This window comes from Rhamphochromis longiceps, linkage group LG3 (genome assembly GCF_057381845.1).
Source record: "Rhamphochromis longiceps isolate RC_006_pf linkage group LG3, R_longiceps_female_GT1.1, whole genome shotgun sequence".
Lineage (NCBI taxonomy): Eukaryota > Metazoa > Chordata > Actinopteri > Cichliformes > Cichlidae > Rhamphochromis > Rhamphochromis longiceps.
Window position 1 is genome coordinate 1,074,514 of NC_140559.1, and position 16,944 is coordinate 1,091,457.

At 43.1% G+C, this 16,944-nt stretch overlaps 2 protein-coding genes across 2 annotated transcripts in view; one reads left to right on the forward strand and one right to left on the reverse strand.

The window, feature by feature from the left end:
• The first annotated feature begins 963 nt into the window (after positions 1-963).
• LOC146672443 (uncharacterized) lies at positions 964-3,577 on the forward strand. The gene is made up of 2 exons (XM_085386588.1): positions 964-2,221; positions 2,581-3,577. Exon 1 carries the CDS (start codon positions 1,078-1,080, stop codon positions 2,218-2,220), a length of 1,143 nt encoding a protein of 380 aa, XP_085242714.1. The 5' UTR covers positions 964-1,077; the 3' UTR covers position 2,221; positions 2,581-3,577.
• A 3,911-nt stretch (positions 3,578-7,488) lies between these two features.
• LOC146672444 (uncharacterized) overlaps positions 7,489-16,944 on the reverse strand; it is a 29,311-nt gene continuing 19,855 nt past the window's right edge. Inside the window, exon 10 of the mRNA XM_085386153.1 lies at positions 7,489-7,838. Coding sequence (XP_085242279.1) covers positions 7,747-7,838 — 92 coding nt within the window. The 3' untranslated portion in view covers positions 7,489-7,746. The remainder of the gene's footprint in view (positions 7,839-16,944) is intronic.

Genomic DNA, 16,944 nt, shown 5'->3' on the forward strand with positions numbered 1-16,944 from the left:
ACCAAAAAGTTCTACTTTGGTTTCATCTGACCACATGACATTCTCCCAATCCTCTGCTGTATCATCCATGTGCTCTCTGGCAAACTTCAGACGGGCCTGGACATGCACTGGCTTCAGCAGCGGAACACGTCTGGCACTGCGGGATTTGATTCCCTGCCGTTGTAGTGTGTTACTGATGGTGACCTTTGTTACTTTGGTCCCAGCTCTCTGCAGGTCATTCACCAGGTCCCCCCGTGTGGTTCTGGGATCTTTGCTCACCGTTCTCATGATCATTTTGACCCCACGGGATGAGATCTTGCGTGGAGCCCCAGATCGAGGGAGATTATCAGTGGTCTTGTATGTCTTCCATTTTCTGATGATTGCTCCCACAGTTGATTTTTTCACACCAAGCTGCTTGCCTATTGTAGATTCACTCTTCCCAGTCTGGTGCAGGTCTACAATACTTTTCCTGGTGTCCTTCGAAAGCTCTTTGGTCTTGGCCATGGCGGAGTTTGGAGTCTGACTGTTTGAGGCTGTGGACAGGTGTCTTTTATACAGATGATGAGTTCAAACAGGTGCCATTCATACAGGTAACGAGTGGGGGACAGAAAAGCTTCTTACAGAAGACGTTACAGGTCTGTGAGAGCCAGAGATTTTCCTTGTTTGAGGTGACCAAATACTTATTTTCCACCCTGATTTACAAATAAATTCTTTACAAATCCTACCATGTGGATTCATGGATTTTTTTTCACATTCTGTCTCTCACAGTTGAAGTGTACCTCTGGTGCAAATTACTGACCTCTGTCATCATTTTAAGTGGGGGAACTTGCACAATCGGTGGCTGACTAAATACTTTTTTGCCCCACTGTATATATATATATATAAGCTCACAAAATACCACTACTAAAAGGCCGGTTAGAATAATGCATTTCCCACAAATCACTGCCTCTGTTTGTATCTCTGTCACTGCAGGACCAACGTGGATCGAGAAGTCAACGCTCTCAGGAGGCCGACAATTTCGTTGAAGAAAGAAGCGGAAGAAAAAAATACAACCGTGACGAGTTTGGGAAAGATTTTACTGTGAAAGCTTCCCTAAAAATGCATCAGGTCATGCACACCAGAGAGAGACCATTCAGCTGTGGAGACTGTGGAGAGTCTTTTACCAATTCTGGAAACTTAAAAAGACACAAACTCATCCACACTGGAGAGAGACCATTCAGCTGTAACGAGTGTGGAAAATCTTATACGCAGTCTGGACACTTAAAAACACACAAACTCATCCACAGTGGAGAGAGACCATTCAGCTGTGGAGACTGTGGAAAGTCTTTTACCGATTCTGGAAACTTAAAAAGACACAAACTCATCCACACTGGAGAGAGACCGTTCAGCTGTAACGAGTGTGGAAAATCTTATACGCAGTCTGGACACTTAAAAACACACAAACTCATCCACAGTGGAGAGAGACCATTCAGCTGTGGAGACTGTGGAAAGTCTTTTACCGAGTCTGGAAGCTTAGAAACACACCAATTCATCCACACTGGAGAGAGACCGTTCAGCTGTGGAGACTGTGGAAAGTCTTTTACCCAGTCTCAAACATTAAAAACACACCAACTGATCCACACTGGAGAGAGACCGTTCAGCTGTAACGAGTGTGGAAAATCTTATACGCAGTCTGGACACTTAAAAACACACAAACTCATCCACAGTGGAGAGAGACCGTTCAGCTGTGGAGACTGTGGAAAGTCTTTTACCCAGTCTCAAACATTAAAAACACACCAACTGATCCACACTGGAGAGAGACCATTCAGCTGTGACGAGTGTGGAAAGTCTTTTATGCACATTTCAAACTTAAAATCACATCAACTCATCCACAATGGAGTTAAACCGTACACCTGTGATCAGTGTGGCAGAGCTTTTACTCACAGTAGCAACTTACAGAGTCATCTAGTTACCCACTCTGAAATTAAGGCGTACAGCTGTGACATTTGTGGAAAAACTTTCAGCCGGATAGGGAGCCGAAATACACACCTACGCATTCACACCAGACATGACGTGTACAGCTGTGATCAGTGTGGTAAACAGTTTACAACAAACGCAGAGTTACGACGTCACATGTTTACCCACACCGAGGAGAGACCTTATAAATGTGACCTGTGTGAGAAAACTTTTAAATCTCCACATTACCTGAAAGCACACCAACAGATCCACACCAGAAAGACTCTACAAGTGCGGTTACTGTGAGGTATGTATTTATATTTTTATCTTGTCAGCCCGACTGTTTGAAACAACTCTGCTCATCAAATTGTGTTAGCATGTTAGCAATTCTACTGCATGGAAAGGCAGCTCTGAATGATTATTCAGACTCTAATCACAGGTTTTTAGGGATAGTGTTTGAGAATCGTTATTGTTATTGTAGCATTAAACTAGTTTTAATTTAATGTTTTTACTCTTATCATTTTTATAGCACATTAAATAGATCTGAGTGTGATAATGTAAACAGTAAAATGTAATTGGACTTTGGCAGAGATGCTCTTTATTTCAGGTGACGTTCAGGAGAAAAATGTTGAAGGACTGACTTACTGTCTTTGTGTTTTTGTTTAGAAGCAGAGCGACACAAATGGATCAATTTCTCAACCCTGTAATCGCTGTGGGAAAGACTTTTGTTGTGACCTTTGTGGAAAAACTTTAAGTCATTGAAGGACTCTGAAAATACATCAACGTAGACACACTGGAGACAAAATGAACTACCGTATTTTCACGACCATAAGACGCACCATACTAAAAGGCGCAGTCTCAGTTGTGTGTGCCATTACTGTATTTAACACACACATAAGGCGCACCAGGTTATAGGGCGCATACAAGTATGCGTATTTAACAATTAAGCGGAAGCAAAACTGAGTTTAGTACTCACATTTTTAATACCGGTAATTGTCATCAATCAAACCCATCGAAGTCCTCATCCTCTGTGTCTGAATTGAACAGCTGCGCTAAATCTCCATCAAACATTCCAGGTTCACTTTCTTCACCGTCAAAGTCACTTTCAGTGCCGTGCGGCTCCTCGGAAATGATGCCGGCTTTTGCGAAAGCTCAAACAACAGTGCCAGCAGACATGTTAGTCCAAGCATCTACAATCCATTCGCAAATTGTGGCGTAACTCGCCCGGCGCTGCCTTCCACTCTTAGTGAAACTGTGGTCTCCATCGGTCATCCATCGCTCCCACGCCGCTCGCAGCCTTACTTTGAACGGCCGGTTCACACCGATGCCCAGCGGTTGGAGTTCCTTTGTCAGGCCTCCCGGAATGACAGCAAGCTCACAGTTCATTTGTTTCACTAGTTTTTTCACATCGGCTGTGAGATGGGCACGCATAGAGTCACAGATCAACAGCGATGGTGATGCGTGGAAAAAACCACCTGGTCTCCTTACATACACCTCCCTCAGCCACTCTTTCATCATTTCCTCATCCATCCAGCCCTTTTCATTTGCCTTAATGATGATTCCTGCTGGAAACTTCTCTTTAGGCAAAGTCTTTCTCTTAAAAATCACCATAGGTGGCAGTTTCTGTCCATTAGCATGGCAGCCAAGCACAACAGTGAAAGAAGACTTTTCGTGCCCCGTTGTGCGTATCGCTACTGTGCTGGTCCCCTTCTTCTCCACAGTGTGACTCACCGGGATGTCGAAAGTGAGCGGCACCTCGTCCATGTTAGTGATGTGGCTGGGCTGGATGTTTTTGTCGCTGATGTGTTTGCTGCAGTAGGAGCGGAAGATGGCCAGCTTTTCATTATAATCCGCTGGAAGTTGCTGCGCTACCGTAGTCCTGGTCCAGATGGAAAAATGGCACCGTTTCATGAAACGAAAGCACCAAGACGGACCTCATTGGAAATGTTCAATTTTCATTTCTTCTGCTAGCGAAACTGCTTTTAGTCGAATGGTGACCGTCGAAACGCTTCTCCCACTTGTTCTTTGCTCGATGATCCACTGCTCGAGTCTTTCCTCCAACTCGGGCCACCTCGCCTTATGTCCGCGGAAACTCAGCTGTGTTTTCTTGACCTTTCAGAGCTTGTTTTCCAGCTTCCTCCACTTGCGAACCATCGATTCATTAATCTTAAATTCTCTCCCGGCTGCTCGATTTCCATGTTCCTCCGCGTAGCTGATGGCCTTCAGTTTAAACTGCGCTTCATAAGCGTGTCTCTTTGCCGTTTTCAGGGTTGTTAAAACAATGATGTTCTGCATAACGCACATACCTGTTCTTTTATACAGGTATGTGCGATTGTCCCGGTATATACAATCAACGCCCACACTTCACCCTTTAGTGTTCTCATGGTGTTCTCTACTACGTCCTCCTTACAACACACACAGGGCGCACTGCACTATAGGGCGCGCCGCACTTTTTAAAGAAAATTTAAGGCTTTTATGTGCGCCTTATAGTTGCGAAAATACGGTACTGTAAAGAATGCGGGAGAGGCTTCACCACTTCAAAGGACTTCAAACAATATGAACTCCTTCACAGTGGCGTTAAAAAGCATGTCTGCGATCAGTGTGGGTCATCTTTCATCCGTGCACGTCAGCTTGAAAAGCATAAACGAGTCCACACATGAGAGAAACCATACAAGTGCAGACACTGTGACAAAACCTTTTCACAATCATGTGATCATACTAAGCATGAGCGCAGACCCATTAAAGAGAACTTCATCTGTGAAAGAGTTTGAGTAATCTCAGTTCATACTCCACTCACAAACGATTCCATGTTACAAATAAACTGTTACGTCTTGATTCCCGCTTTTACGTTAATCTTGTAAACAGTACATTTGCATAACGACTGAAATCGGCCCAATGAATGAACAATGGGCTGTGAGGTCAATTTCTTCATCATTAATATGCAAATTCTTATGAGCATTGATCAACAACCACTGGTCAATGGCCACGAGTACATTCACAGAGTAAAAATTTGCATAATGATTATGAAGTTTACTGTTACCAATGTTCAAAAACATTTACTAAATTATCTTCTCTGTGCAAACATCAGCGTGATGCAGGACTGAAATCATTGCCATCTCTGGATCGCAGTGAATCTGCAGAGACAGAAAGATCCTCTTCTGGTTTCAGGGTCAGACTTAAACCCTTGAGATCAAGCTCCACAGACTTCAGGTGGAGTCTTCTGTAAAGATCTGATTAGGCCCCTATGAATGAAAATGTGCCTCTTGTTACATTTTAAGCTTTCTAAACTGTTCCACTGTAGTGTTTGTGTTGAGTGGTTCGCTTTGTTCCAGCAGTTTGATTAAGAAATCTGTTTCCTGTTATATTTTTAAAGAATGCATTGATCCATGTGTTCTGCAGTTTTTTTTCAGCTTGTTTGTGTAATGAAATCCTGCAACAATTAAACCAAAATTTTATATGTTAAATAAAGAAATGGTTTACTGACAAAGAGTTTGAGCCGTGATGTCATTTTCTGTATATCAGAGCAACACCTGAAGTGACCAGTGTTTAAAGTCAGAGTCAAATTTTGTGTCAGCATGACCTTGTAAAAACTTCTTGGCGATGCTTCACTATGTTATCTGCTAACTGTTCGGGTGTAGAAGGACGAAACTCCCAGGGTGACCAGTGGCAGGAGCTTCCTGATGCAGAGAGTTGAGTGTGGGGGGATATAAAAGAGAAGCTGAGGCATCCCAAGGTTAAAGCTGGCATAACTGAACTTTAATGTTTGATGTGTTTTGGCTCTCCTGCGTGCAGTAATTAATAGCTTGAACAGAGCAGAGCTTGATATAAAAGCCTGGGTGACAACTAACTTTATGCTGGTGATTATACTTGGCCCTAAAATACCTAGAAATATGGTATCCAACCAGATACTTGCTCTGGATGGCATTACCTTGGCCTCCAGTAACACCTTGGAGTAATATTTGACCAGGACATTAAACAAATATTTAGGGCTGTGTGATGAACCAAGTTGAAAAAGCAGAAGGAGTCACAAGAATTATTAGAAAAACAGTTTTCATTCATTTAACCCAAATATTACATTTACAAAAGTAATTAATGTTAAGCTCAAAAAAATGTCAAAGAAACAAAACTGAACTCAGGCAAAGAACTGCAAACTTAACAAACCAAATGACTGCACAAAGAAATATAACTGACCTAAACAAACATTTTCTCTGTATCTACTACAATATAAAGCGCCTTGAGGCTACTTTTCTTGTGATTTGGCGCTATATAGATACAATTGAATTGAATTGGTTCTTTAGTATTTCTAAAGGGTTAAACTGCTTCCTCACATCTGCTTCATGAATATGAAGGGTTGTAGTGGGAGAAGGTGGTGTGAAACCCTCATAGGTGTGAAGTGAGGAGGGGGCTCCTGTGGGTGAAGTCTTTCATAGCATTAATTGCTTTGTTGTGGCGGGAGTGGGGAATGTGCAAGGATGGGGTGGCTGTAGCTCAGGAGGTAGAGCAGGTCACCTATTGATTGAAAGGTTGGAGGTTCGATCCCAGGCTCCTCCAGTCTGCCAAGTATCCTTGGGCAAGATACTAACGCCAAGTTGCTCTCCGATGCATCCATCGGAGTATGAATGTGTGTGAGTGTAGTTAGAAAGCCCTCAGTATAGAGGTATTGCTTGTAAGAATGGGTGTGACTGGGTGAATGTGTTGTATAGAGCACTTACAACTCTGGGGGAATATAAAAGAGCTATATAAGAATCAGTCCATTTTACCAAGTGAAAATCTGGCATTTAAAGATGAATGGAAAAGACTCGCTCACAGCTGACTAATGAACATTTGCATGCATGCTTAAGAACTGCATTGACCCCATTTCACACAAGCTTTAAAATTCTGCCTGCACATATCAGACGTGTAGTCATCTGTGTCCATATTTTCTCCAGCATACGGGGGATTCCTATCATAATAAATCTTTTGGTAAGAGGTGATAAAGAACCTAATCAAAACTTTCCATCCAAATTCCCTCCATCTTTGTGAGGTAGTGCATTTCCATTGTGCTTTCCACATTTGAGTCCATTCATCCTGTGTTGTGCACACTCCTCCCTCCTTCTCCCATAATGTCTTATTTGTAAAAAATGTATACAAACAGGAAATGTGTTTTTTATTGCCGTCACCACTAGGGATGCACCGATACCGATACCGGTATCGGCCTCGATACCACATTTTCTAAAGTACTCGTACTCGTTAAAAGTCCCCCGATACCGGGGATCGATACCACGGTCTGAGACCTGTCTATGTTTGAGCGGCATGTAAGGGGTTAATCACAGGCGCCGAGTGCCCGCCCCCAGGCCCCGGCTGCAGCTCAGAGCTGGGAGAAGGAGAAACAAGTGAGCCGTGTGGAACTAATTCAAAGTGAATGAAGACGCGGAAACAAAGGCGGACTGCATATAGTGCTCAGCTCAGCAAACAGTTATCCTTTGTCCTCCCTGGTGAACATGATGTCAGGAATCTGACTTTAAGGACACCTGCAAACCCATTAATCTGACTTTGTACTTATACCATTCTGGTCATGTGATCATGTGGTTGTAGGACGCTCCTCTTCCTCAGAGGATCCACCTGTGCTTCCTCTCCTCTCTCCTCCACCTGTTACAGTGAGGGAACGTCCTCCATGATGGAGGAGCTGCTGGAAAGTGCTGAGAGTTTCCTCCAGAGTGAGACCTCTGTCACAGTTCAGAGGATCTACGGCAGCAGAGACCTTCATGGACACTAAAAGTCTCAAACACACAACAACAACATCACACTGACTCCACTCTGACATCACTGATCAATAATCAAAGAACACACAGATCAAACTGATTGATCAGCCATCAGAGGAGTCGGATCAATGGAGCTGCTTCTGTTCCTGATGTCCCCTGTTTGATCCTGGACCTGAACTCTCCCTGCAGAGGAGACACAACACAGTCAGACACACAAGCACAAATATAATCTTTGACAACTGAGGAAGTTTGGGGTCTCTCCAGTGATCCTCGGGCCTTTCTATATAGTAGGGCTGGGTATCGTCACTGATTTCTAGAATCGATTCAATTCCGATTCACAAGGTCCCGAATCTGCTTTAGAATCAGCACATAAAGGGCGTGAACACAAAGCGCGGACCCGCCGACAGATCAGAATCAGCCAGCTGTCGGCTTTCAGCCCCGACCGTGAGAAAGGCGACATCTAACTGATTCTGATCCGCGGGTCGCGCTGTGTGTTTACGTCTTTGTGCAGAGTCCATGTTCCTGCTCTCATTTACTGTCTTAGCTGTTTGGTGGTTGTTGAAATTTTGTGAGATTTCACCTGAGATTCTGGCATTTCGGGCAAAATAAATTTATATTAAAAAATTGATTCAGGATTTAATGAATCGATTTTACGTTATCCAAGCCAGAAACGATATTAATCGAGAAATCGATTATAAAAACCCAGCCCTGTATACAAATAACAGCTTCAGCTGACGCAGCCTGACTCAATCCTAGATGTTCAGCACACAGAGACACAGTTTATTTATTTATTTTATTTATTTATTTATTTTTTTCGCCTGTCCCATTTGGTTCTTTAGCCATCAGAATTGTTGTCTGAAGACCAACAAGGATACCCAATGGATTTACTTTGCCAAATGGATCATCGTGGCATTGCCGTATTGGTCCATTTGGTCGATCTTTGTTTTTATTATTTATTATATTTTATTTTCAGATGTTACAGACGGGACAGACATGAGTGAGAGATAGGAAAGGGAGAAAGAAAGAGGAAGGAAGGGAAAAACAGAAGTGGAGAAGGACAGTGAGAAAGGGGGGGAGAAAAAAAAATCTCCTGGATCACCTGTTGAGAGAGGAATAGAAAACAAGCAAAAAAAGACAAAAAAACCAAAAAACAAAGCAACATACTAAACACAACACCATCGCATTAATCTAGCTAAGTGTAAACAGCAGTAAATACTAAATATTCAATGTTGTTGTGCAGTACGCAGGACAGATGTGCTTCGAAGTAGCAGCCAAGAAAGGTGTAATTTGGGTCTACGAGCAGTGAACACCTGTGTGCATACCTGTGTGGATCAGCGCGCTTTGTGGCTGCCGTCAGCAGCAGTTATGCAATTTGAGACAATTTTATGGTTCAAGTTACAATGAATAAGTGAAATACCTTATTGTTAATATATGTGCGATGTAATGTATGTTGTTGGTGTAAATACATTTACAAGGGTTTACAGAATGTTTCCGGGGTGGAACCAATGTTTAGTCTGTTGTTTGAGGTCGACGGTATATTCTGGTACACGCTACACTCGGTAGAGCGCAGCATGTTTTCGTCTCTCCCTGGTGGTGGTAGAGATATGTAGACGCATGCAACGGAGTGTTCGACCATGGGAAAGAGTGACACTACAAGAAGCATTTCATTTAACCCCTGCAAGTTAATGCGGCCAATGAGGTATGCAATTTGTATATGTTGTGATAGAAAATAAGATGTTTGTTTGTGATAGAGCGAGCGAGTTATGGTAACCACGTGTATATGTTAGCATTTTGTGAAGGTGAAATTGTAAGCATTTGTGTTGTTTAATAATGTACTTTATTGTTTATTCTCTATGAGAACAATGTACGGTGGAAATTGATTATTTTATGTTGTTGTACAGTTCTCACGGCATCGTTACGGCATCTCTGGTGGCATCGTTGGTGGCGCCCGTGTGCGATAAATGCCAGTAAATCAAGAACGCCTTGTGTTCGTTTTTCAACTTGGAGGGAGTTACACGCTTGCATTCCAAAGGTTTCTCCATGTAACGATCTGCTAGGGAGTGTGGGGGGGCCACAGCCCTGTCCTCCAGGGTGTGAAGCAGGTATGGAGGAGATCAAAACTCCAGACATCCAGAGGCCCCCAGAACACAAGAAACCATATAAATATATATAAAAACCCACCCCTGTATACAAATAACAGCTTCAGCTGACGCAGCCTGACTCAATCCTAGATGTTCAGCACACAGAGACACAGAGGTGCCGTTTAAAGTTTAGTGTTAACCTGAGTCACTGATCATTTGCAGTATTACAGAGTCTGGCAGTCTTTGCATGATGTCCACGTCACTGTAAGTTTCTAGCTGACTCTCAGGTGTGACAGGTGTGCCAGCAGGAAAGAGTAATAATAACCTGCATCCTGAGGTTTGTCATGCAGGATTAAAGGAGCCAGGCTTTGTTCACACTGTGATTAATCACTTTACTGGAAACTTTATTAACTAGTAACTTCATCAGTCATGACAGAAGCTAATATTTCTGTGCTAACATCGTTTAAACCAGTGGTTCCCAAACTTTTTTTGCTGGGCCCCCCTTTGTTTTACAAGAAAAATTTGCCCGCCCCCCTCGTGCGCACTAACACATCCTCCAACCACACACACCCATATTTTGCTCCATTGCGGTTTATTTCACACCTCAAACATTTAGTAAACAATTAAGCAAATACAAGTAATCTGCAATAAATTACAGGTAGTAATAAAATAAACTACTAACTCTTTTACGCTGCGTCCGCACCTACACGGGTATATTTGAAAACGCAGCTGTTTCGTCCACGTAAACGGCGTTTCAAATCACCGAAAACTGAGATTTTTAAAAGTATTTTTTTGCGTTTACGTGTGGACGAGGAATACAGAGTTCGTCACGCAACGTCAAAGGTATGTGGCTATTTTCACGTCACGCTGTACACCACGTTATTGTTTACATGAGATGAATTGCAGAATGATAGATAGAGACAAAATACTGTTAATCTGACTGTCTGCAGGTTTTACAGGCAGTTACTGTCCCTCCATTTACAAAGGCAGAGGCGTCATGATGTGATTATTTTACTGTAGTTGTTTTTTTTCCTGTGTAATAATATTCAACATTGCTATCAATACATTTTTCAACAAATGTCTCTGTGCAAAATGGGTTTAAAAACATAAACAGCTGTGGGATCCTGTTTGTCCGTGATTTAAACAGCCCAGCGCGCTCTGATGAAGGGAAAACCAACCCTGCAGGGAGACCTACCTCGGCACTTGTGCAGGTGAAGCCAAAGGGAAGATTTGCTTCACCATATTTTCTAGTCTTTGGCTTAGAATGAAGTTGGTTTGGAAACATATTCAGTGATGCTTCATCTCCTGCTTTGCACAAAACAAAAAACAAAGAAAGAAACAAAAAAAAGCAACATTTTGCAACTTCAACCTAAAGCGCTCCATCTATGCAAGATAGCATGGGTGCTGTGGTGCTAGCAGTGTCCAACTAACAGAAACTAACAGAAACAGTTGCCTCTGCCATGTTTTCCTGTTTCTTCTTTCCTTGTAGCCGCTAGATCAGAAGTTTATTTCCTCTCAGGTTTGTTACTTTCAGTAAAGTTTCACTGTTAGAGCCCTGACCAGCATCCTGCAGCATCTGGAGCAGCTGTGTGGTGCTGTCATGGCAATAAGGATCCAAATCTGTGGGATGTTTCCAGCAGGGGTTATAACCTGCAGTCAGCAAGGTGTGCCTAATAAAGTGGCCGTGTCTATGTCACAGTGCAGCAGCATCAGAAAACGGTGGTTTACATCTCTGTTACAGGAAACCTGAAGAGTTAAAACACCAGAGAAGAAAATCTAAACGTTACACAAAGAACATAAAAGAAGTAAACTTCATAAAAACTTCACAAATGATGCTTTAAATGAAAAATAAATCCCTGTAAATAATTCAACAGGTCACATGTTAGAACCACCTTAACTAAACTCTGTAGCCGCTCACTGTGGTTTGTCCCAGCAGCTCTTAGGAAACAAACTGCTAACTTCAGTGTCAGCACACACTGTTAGTAAACTATGCAACACTGAATTCAGGTTTCAGTTGTGTTAAGTTGTGAAGTTGTGATGAAAGTCTTCTTACTGACACAGGTAGGATGGTCAGGCGTCCTCTGTTCCTTCACCCTTCATGAACTGTCACTTATAAAATGCTGCCAAACATCAACTACACTCAATAACTAAACGTGTGCAGGTTAAAGTGATGGACGCCCAGATCTGCACTCCAAATACAAACAGACTAAAGGTGTTTCCTCCAGAAACAAAGACAATATTTACAAAGGTCTCACAGGTAAATTGTGAGCGATCACAGCAGCATCTCATCCTGACTAACAGCTTTTAGATGCAGGGAGAGCGTCGTGGTTCAGAGGTGGTTCAGCAGATGATGAAGGCCTTTCTGTTGCATTGTGTAGTGCTGTGGAGGCCATGATGGTCGACTGGGTCTGCTTCTACTGAACTCACAAACACTTCTGAGGTATTTACACCTGAAGCCTCATTGAATGTGAGTCAGAAACAAACGGCTCAGCTGTGATTAATGGATGTTTCCCTGCATTTCTATTTTCACACAGTTTATTTCTTACAGCAGGAAAACTGAACAGAATGTCTGTAAGAGGTCAGAGTGAGGATGACGTCACTTAATACAGGAAATACATGTTTGTCTGTTTTGATGATGAAGGACTTCTTCAGCTCTGTAAACAGCTACACTTGAGAGGACAGAGGTGATTTCATGGATCAATAACAATGTGTTTATCAGCTTTCATCATCGCAGTGCAGACATGACGTCAGATCTATCAGAGTGAAGGCCGTCTCTCTGATGACGTCACAGAGCAGAGTCCTTCTGTCCAATAAAGGATCTCAGATCAGCTGCTGCCATCTTGTGGCCACAGTTGGTTACTGTCTCTGAAAGTTGTCTCATGTTTCCTGTTGTCCTGCTAACAAAGGCTGGAGCTCATCATGCTGAGAGGGCAGCAGCATTTTGTGGCTCTTCACACATGTTCATTATATTCTGATGATCCTGGATGGAGACAAACTACAGATAAGTGTGTTCAGCCCAACTAGTTTATCTCATTACAGCAGTTTGATGTTTCCCTTTGAATCCCCCTGAAGATCCTGACAGTGAAGCACGTACATAATACTCCAGCCTTTCAACTCTGAGCTTATTTAGTTCTATTACAGTTTTTCTCGATTGCTAAAAAACATTTCTTGAAACTACGCCTCATATCCTCACAACAGTAAACACAAATCCATAACATCTCACTCAATTTCCCAAACATCCTATTTCCAGGTCAAAATGAAGCTCTACACCCAAAACTATTCACTCCTGCTGAAAAACCAAACTTTGCCCTCAGACATCAAACACAAGCCCTCAAAAACACACACACTACAACAGAGTTTTGCACACTGGTACAATTAATTCAAAACAATAGCTCCAAAACAAATAGGTTGCTTATGGTTCTCCCCTTCAAAACCCTTGTCACATGATAAACACAAAAGACGCAACCAATGTATGTACAGTGGCACATTGTCATTCATGTACTATACAGTACAACACACACCAGAAACATTATCCCACCTCAGCATCTTGTCTTTGGTCTGGGTCAGGCCAGAGAATCTCATCCACATCACAGGCTATATTGGCCCCAGCCAGGCAGTGGGGGTAAAATCCTCTTGCATGCCTGATCCACCCCTGGCATGCATCTACTGATATGTCTAGGCAGGCCTCTTCCATGGCCTGAAGGAGGTGAACACGGACATAAGGTTCTCGGTCATACACTTTCCACCGCCATGCCGAAAATAACTCCTCTATCGGGTTTAGAAAGGGAGAGTATGCAGGCAGAAAGATATTAGAAAACCTTGGGTTATTGGTAAACCAGTCAAATCAAATCAAATCAAATCAAATCAGTCACGAACCAGAGCAGCGCGATGGAAGCTGACGTTATCCCACACAACAATGTAGTGAGGCTGCTCTGGCTGTGCTGGTTCCCTGTAGTCCAGCTGGAACATATGTTGTCTTAAACCATCAAGAAAAGCAAGGAGAAGCATAGTGTTATAGGGTTACAATGAAGTCGATCATTTCAAGTCAAAGCACCTCTAAAAACTGAATCTCTGAAGTGGTATTTTATTCACATCAGAATTACATGTGAGAAGACTTTTTCCAGACTGTCAGAATCCAACAGCATCACTGACTCGCACTGGAATGTAGCTGAATGTAAGTGAAGCTCTCAAATAACCGGTCAATTTATGTCCCTACACTCACCTATGGTCGTGAGCTTTGGTAGTGACTGAAAGAACAAGACTGCAGATACGAGTGGTGGAAATGAGCTTTAACCTGGGTGAGGTGTTTTGGGCATGTCCCACCGGGAGGAGGCCCCGGGGAACATCTTGGTGCTCCCTAGTCAAGCTGGAAGAGGTGGCTGGGGAGGGAGAGGAAGGACTGGGCTTCTTTGCTTAGGCTGCTGCCCCGGTTAAGAGGAAGAAATGGATAGAAGGTACTTAAAGATTAAGCTGTTGCTAATGTAAATTGTGGTACCTGGAGCTCTCTTATTAGTGTCTGTGTATGATGATGAGTTTAGAAGTGAGAGTAGCCACAAATTAAAGTCATGGAAACGTTGCGTTAAAGTATCACCAATAAAACAGCATCAAGGCTACTAAGTCAGTTTCATAAATCTAATTTTCCCACTTGTTGATGCCCAGACTGGTTGAAATAGATTTATTTTGCTTGTTTTTGCTGTTGAAACATAATCCAACATATTCACTCTAACAAGTCAAACTCAAATCACAAGACAGTCAGATAGAAACAAACAAATAAACAAACCTTTGACTTTAAGCAGCACCGTTTTGTATCTAGAGATTCCTGCTGTGAACTACACAGTTGTATCTCCCACTGTCTCTCACTGTGGGCTGTTTCAGGGTCAGACTGAGGTCTCCAGTTTTCAGCAGGTCTTCATTCATCTTCGTTCGGTCTCTGTAAACCTGGTGCTGTTCTTCAGCCATCCAGCCTTTCTGATGCACGTGAAGCTTCCTGTTGCATCTGTCCTTCCACTTCACTCTAACATCTTCAGGCAGGTTTTCTGTGGTTTTGAAGGGCAGCTGGACAGACTCCGCCCCCTCCTCCACCTGACAGACTGAGAGGACACAAACACACCGTGAGCTAAACAGATGGCAGCAGCAGGTTGCAGCAGAGTTACTGAATTGAATTGAATTGATATACCTTTATTAGTCCCACAAGGGGAAATTTCATAAGGCTGCCGACCTATTGCACGCAATGGCGGCGCCATCTTACCCTCCGACCATACATACATTACACAAAACATCACATGGGGAAGACAGGTCAGAGAGGTATAACAATGGAAAATGCACCACATGAGGAAAGATAAGGAGAAAAATATAACTCCCCCCAGACTGAGCTCCAACAGGGAGATCAGTTTGAGAACAGAAAAAAACACCTCTGCACATAGCACATGAAAAAAAAACTCTTAATACACCAAAGAAACACATGACAACTAACAGGGGTGGGTAAAGGGTGAGAGACAGCCAGTGTAGACAGTGCATCCAGGCCTACAGCCTGTGCGCTGGTCTCCTTGATCACCGTCAGCATTGGAAGGGAATAAGCATCGAAGGCGTTTGGAGTGTGTGCATATCAGTGTATATGTATGTGTGTGCGTGTCCATAGTTCAGCTGAGACAGTGTCCTTTGCCCTGCCAGGCTAAGTAAACAGTCTTCCAGCCAACCCTGGTGGCCTTGCATGGAATGGGAGGAACAGACTAAACACAGTCGTTATCAGGGTGTTGTTGTTCAGCTCCAGCCTTGAGACCGCAGCTGGCACCAAAGGGGTATCCGCATAAGTGATGGTGCGTTTTACTTTAGTGTGAACAGCTCATATGAATTTCAAAGCAGTTCTACAGTCCAACACTGGTCTCTCAATCTCCTGTTGGAGAGCCGCGAGCTTCGCCATACTTGCGTTCTGTGATGTTGTCATTTCTTGTGCTCAAGTAGCCGATTTTTGAGAACTCACGGCAGTGTGCCTCCCCGAGATGTCATCCAATTTGCACCCAGAGATGTTATTCCGAGCTAGCCCTTCCGAGATGTATCCAGTCTGCAGTCAGAGATCTTATTCTGAGTATTCACAGCAGCCGTAGCCTCTCCAAGATCTTATCTGTGCTGCACTCAATGAGCCCATTTTGACAAACTCACGCCTCTCCCATCATTCCAATCCCAGCTGGCAGCCTTGTGGGGGTTTGAACAGCCGGCTCTGCTTTCTTAATTCTTCGATAAGTCAGGGCCAAGCCAGCTCTGATCAGCCAGAACCCTGTTACCATGGTTCCGAATAGGTACATATCTTCAGCACTCAGGCTCACCCAAGCCCAAACTTCTCGTTGAGAAAGGGGTGTCAATTGCATTTAGGGACCAATTGATCCAATCCATAATTCCTCTTTTAGGTTTTAGAGAACAGACTGTGAGAGAGTGTTCCAGGGAAAAATACAAAAAAAAACATGAGACAAGACAAGGACATAAGAGGCTAAGCAGGGAAGCTAAGGGAGAGGAGGAGGAGGAGAGGAGAAAAGTGTGACCGCCTTCGTCAAGAGCAAGAGCAGAATAGAGAAAGCTGAAGGACAGGAGCACATCACAGCAGGAGGTAACAGGACAGAAATCTAAAAAGTCAAAGCAGTTTTTAAAGATGTTGGAGACGATCAGAGTCTGATGGTGCTGCTTCACAGTCATGTCTCCTGTCAGTGTGGATCTACTTACTACTGATCACAGATCCTGTCTTCTGTCAAGATCGGTTTCTTTGTAGGACAATATGACTCTCAACAAAGCACCAGATTTAAAACACATCTTCAACCTGGAGCCACAGAACCTGTCATATATCAAGGTTTCATTATTTCTACACATCACTAAGTCCTTAGGATCAACACAACTCATCTCTGCAGTTCAGTCTGAGCTGCTCTATTGGACCAAAGAGTTAAATCAGCTCCACTGAAACCTGCTGATAATCACCTCAGATCAGAATCAGAATCAGAATCAGAAAGGGTTTTATTGCCAAATGTTGAGCAGGTTTACAACATTAGGAAATTGCTGCAGTGCGTCAGTGCAAACATACTGTCATAAATTACGCTTAAATAGACATGAAATAAAAATAAGAATAAGAATTAAAAGTGCTAAGTAGATAAATATGTACATGATATATACATGAGTGCAGGTGGTGATCAGTGCCAAACATGGAATGATGCAGTGAACACAGC

What these genes read in the sequence shown, in the direction of transcription:
- LOC146672443 (XM_085386588.1), top strand. Translation starts at nt 1,078, where the DNA reads ATGCATCAGGTCATGCACACCAGAGAGAGACCATTCAGCTGTGGAGAC.